Source organism: Antrostomus carolinensis, unplaced genomic scaffold (genome assembly GCF_000700745.2).
Source record: "Antrostomus carolinensis isolate BGI_N321 unplaced genomic scaffold, ASM70074v2 scaffold17013, whole genome shotgun sequence".
Taxonomy (NCBI): domain Eukaryota; kingdom Metazoa; phylum Chordata; class Aves; order Caprimulgiformes; family Caprimulgidae; genus Antrostomus; species Antrostomus carolinensis.
Genome location: NW_010304652.1, coordinates 2,065 through 4,604, shown reverse-complemented (window position 1 = coordinate 4,604; position 2,540 = coordinate 2,065). Strand labels below are relative to the sequence as shown.

General features: G+C 36.7%; 1 protein-coding gene across 1 annotated transcript in view; it reads right to left on the bottom strand.

Moving 5' to 3' along the window:
• PHF21B (PHD finger protein 21B) overlaps positions 1–1,735 on the bottom strand; it is a gene marked incomplete at its 5' end in the record, with an annotated part of 20,023 nt that extends 18,288 nt beyond the window's left edge. The window contains one exon of the mRNA XM_010164526.1: positions 1,684–1,735. Coding sequence (XP_010162828.1) covers positions 1,684–1,735 — 52 coding nt within the window. The remainder of the gene's footprint in view (positions 1–1,683) is intronic.
• Between the last annotated feature and the right edge of the window lie 805 nt (positions 1,736–2,540).

Here is a 2,540-nt window from a genome sequence, read left to right as displayed (position 1 = left end):
GGTTCTTGGCATTTGGAACATAAGCATTAAATCCACAGAAACAATTTATTAGTTCCAATAAAATCAAAGGGTAAAGAATTACTCAAAATTAAGTTCTCTCTGTTCTAAGCATAATTTGCACTTCAGTATAATTTCAAATGTTGTCCTATTTTCCTTAGAGAAAGAAAACAAGAGCCAGTCATCATTTGCACTTTTTGGATTATAAATCTTCTCCCAAAATTGCTGTAGCTTTTTAATTTCCATTTCAATCCATTACCATTAAGGGATTAAAAAGGCCTATGGCTTAAAGTTTCTTTAAACTGCTTTCAAATTCTCAGTCACCGGGACATTAAATGATTTTCTAAAATGCAGATTTAAAGAGGAAAGACACTAAAAAAAAGGCAACAAGACCCACAGAAAACCTGCTGTGTATGTTGAGGAGACCTCACAATTAAGATGCTATTTTCTCCCTGATTCACAACCTCTCATAAAACCAAGGAACAGAAGGCACAGGGAATCTTACTAAAAAGAAATTAAGCTGTAAAATTGTAAGATATCTCTTGAGTCAGCAACGTGTCGAAGCATGTGCCTAACTCTAAAGGACATAAAACTTTAACTCAGTGCACCGGAAATTCCTAAGTATTTTGCTGATGATGGTCCATGGGTGGTAAATGTCAATTATCATTAACATTTTTTGTGATCAAGAATCATTGTCAGTTGGCACAGATACCAGATTCATTCTCCTTACACCAGTGGAACCACACCAACTTGTATTAGCTGAGCGTTTAACTAAAACACATCAAGATGTAAACTTTTTCTTTAAAACAGCTGTTATATTCTCCCCTGTCCATGAAAACTAACCTATTCTGCCAAAAAACCCACCCCAAACTCACCTCATGCCACTGGCAAAGTTGCTGAGCAAGCTCTTTTTCCCTCTCTCTCATCTATGCTTTCAGAAAGACAAAGCTGAGGCAAAGGAAGGTGCAAATCTGCTAACTCTTGCAAGGTAGTTGTGGAAGGTTGGAAAAGTAAAATGAACAGTATACAAAACTGAATTCAGTTTATGTGCAGTATTTGTTTGAACTCATATTCAGAAGCCTAGGAAGGCATACTAGCAACTCTCACAGAACAGCAGGATCAGACTGGAAGTTTGTTTGTTCTTTGGCTAAATGGGGAGAAGAATGTCTTTGTGAGAGGTGATTTTCTGGTTTGCTTAAAATCTTATAAAATGAATGCCAGATTTTTAACACTCTCTTACACACTATTCTGTGGAACTCTAGAGATTATAGATTATTAACTCAAGAAATGAAAGTCCATCTCATATAGGGAAGGAGGAGAGAGCAAGCTTGCTACAGAAGATCTGGGTAAACATCTTGGAACCTTACTGACTCTTCAACCAGAGCAGTGCTGGTCAGAGCCTTTGCAGGCTTTTGGCCTCACTATCATCCCCGAGTTGTTAACATCCTTTAAAGGACCATTATGACTGAGTGAACCCAAATGCCAGCTTATGCCGAGCCTGCTGGTGCTGGCTGCAGAGCCAGTTCTCATGCCCCTTGAGCTGTGCAATGGGATGGGAGGTGAGGCTGAAAAGCACAATTCTGCACAGGTAACATTTCACCTGGTTTTTTATTGCCCTTCTGAGGACAACCAAGATAAAATATTTCACTCAGAAGCTGAACTGAAAAACAACATATGCCATCTTACCTTCCAAATGTTCTGTTGTAACCAGTCCTAATGCTACCATGAAGGCAATTTTCTAAGGGAAAAATAAACAGGAGTTAGATTTTCTACTGCAACAATCACAGTAGAAGTAAGTAAATAAATAAATCTAGCATTAACAGAAAAAAAACAGTAAACATCTTTTAGAAATTCATCTTACTTGACTTCATAGTAATATGAACAACTTGAACCAAAGATTTGCTTCAGATATACCTGGTGAGTCACATCCTACATGCATGACTATATGAACTTTAGCAGTTCAGAGACTTCTGAAGCCAGTGCTGTGTGATGACTATTTTACACAGTGAATGTTCTAAATTCAGTCAATTCATTCAATTAAATTTCATATTGCTAGCTGCTTTGTTACTACACTCTTTAGAGAAGTCATTGTGTATTATTATTACTATCTGGACATGGCACTGCTTTTATTGCATGTGAGCAAGCTGTATGAAGTAAAACAGGATATGATACACTTTCACTGAACTTTGCAACACTAAACAAGACATTTGAAGCACACTGAAATCCTGTTCACCCCAAAAAAGCATTCAGAAATTTCCCAAGTTACAAAAACAATAGCACTTTCATGAATTAAGAAGAGGAACACTAATCCAATATTTTCCCTCAATGCAGAGTGAATAAACATCTTCCACTAACACTGGTGAACTCATTTTTCAGTGAGGAATCTGATCTAAAATATTACTCAGAATTATTTTACACTATATATGCACAAAACACATCTGCACACTAACAAATTTTCTGATACAGTAATAGGGCAAGTACTAGAGCAGACTTTAAATTTTCTGTCAGTGATTTTTCATTGGGAAATTTTTCCTTGAAGAAAA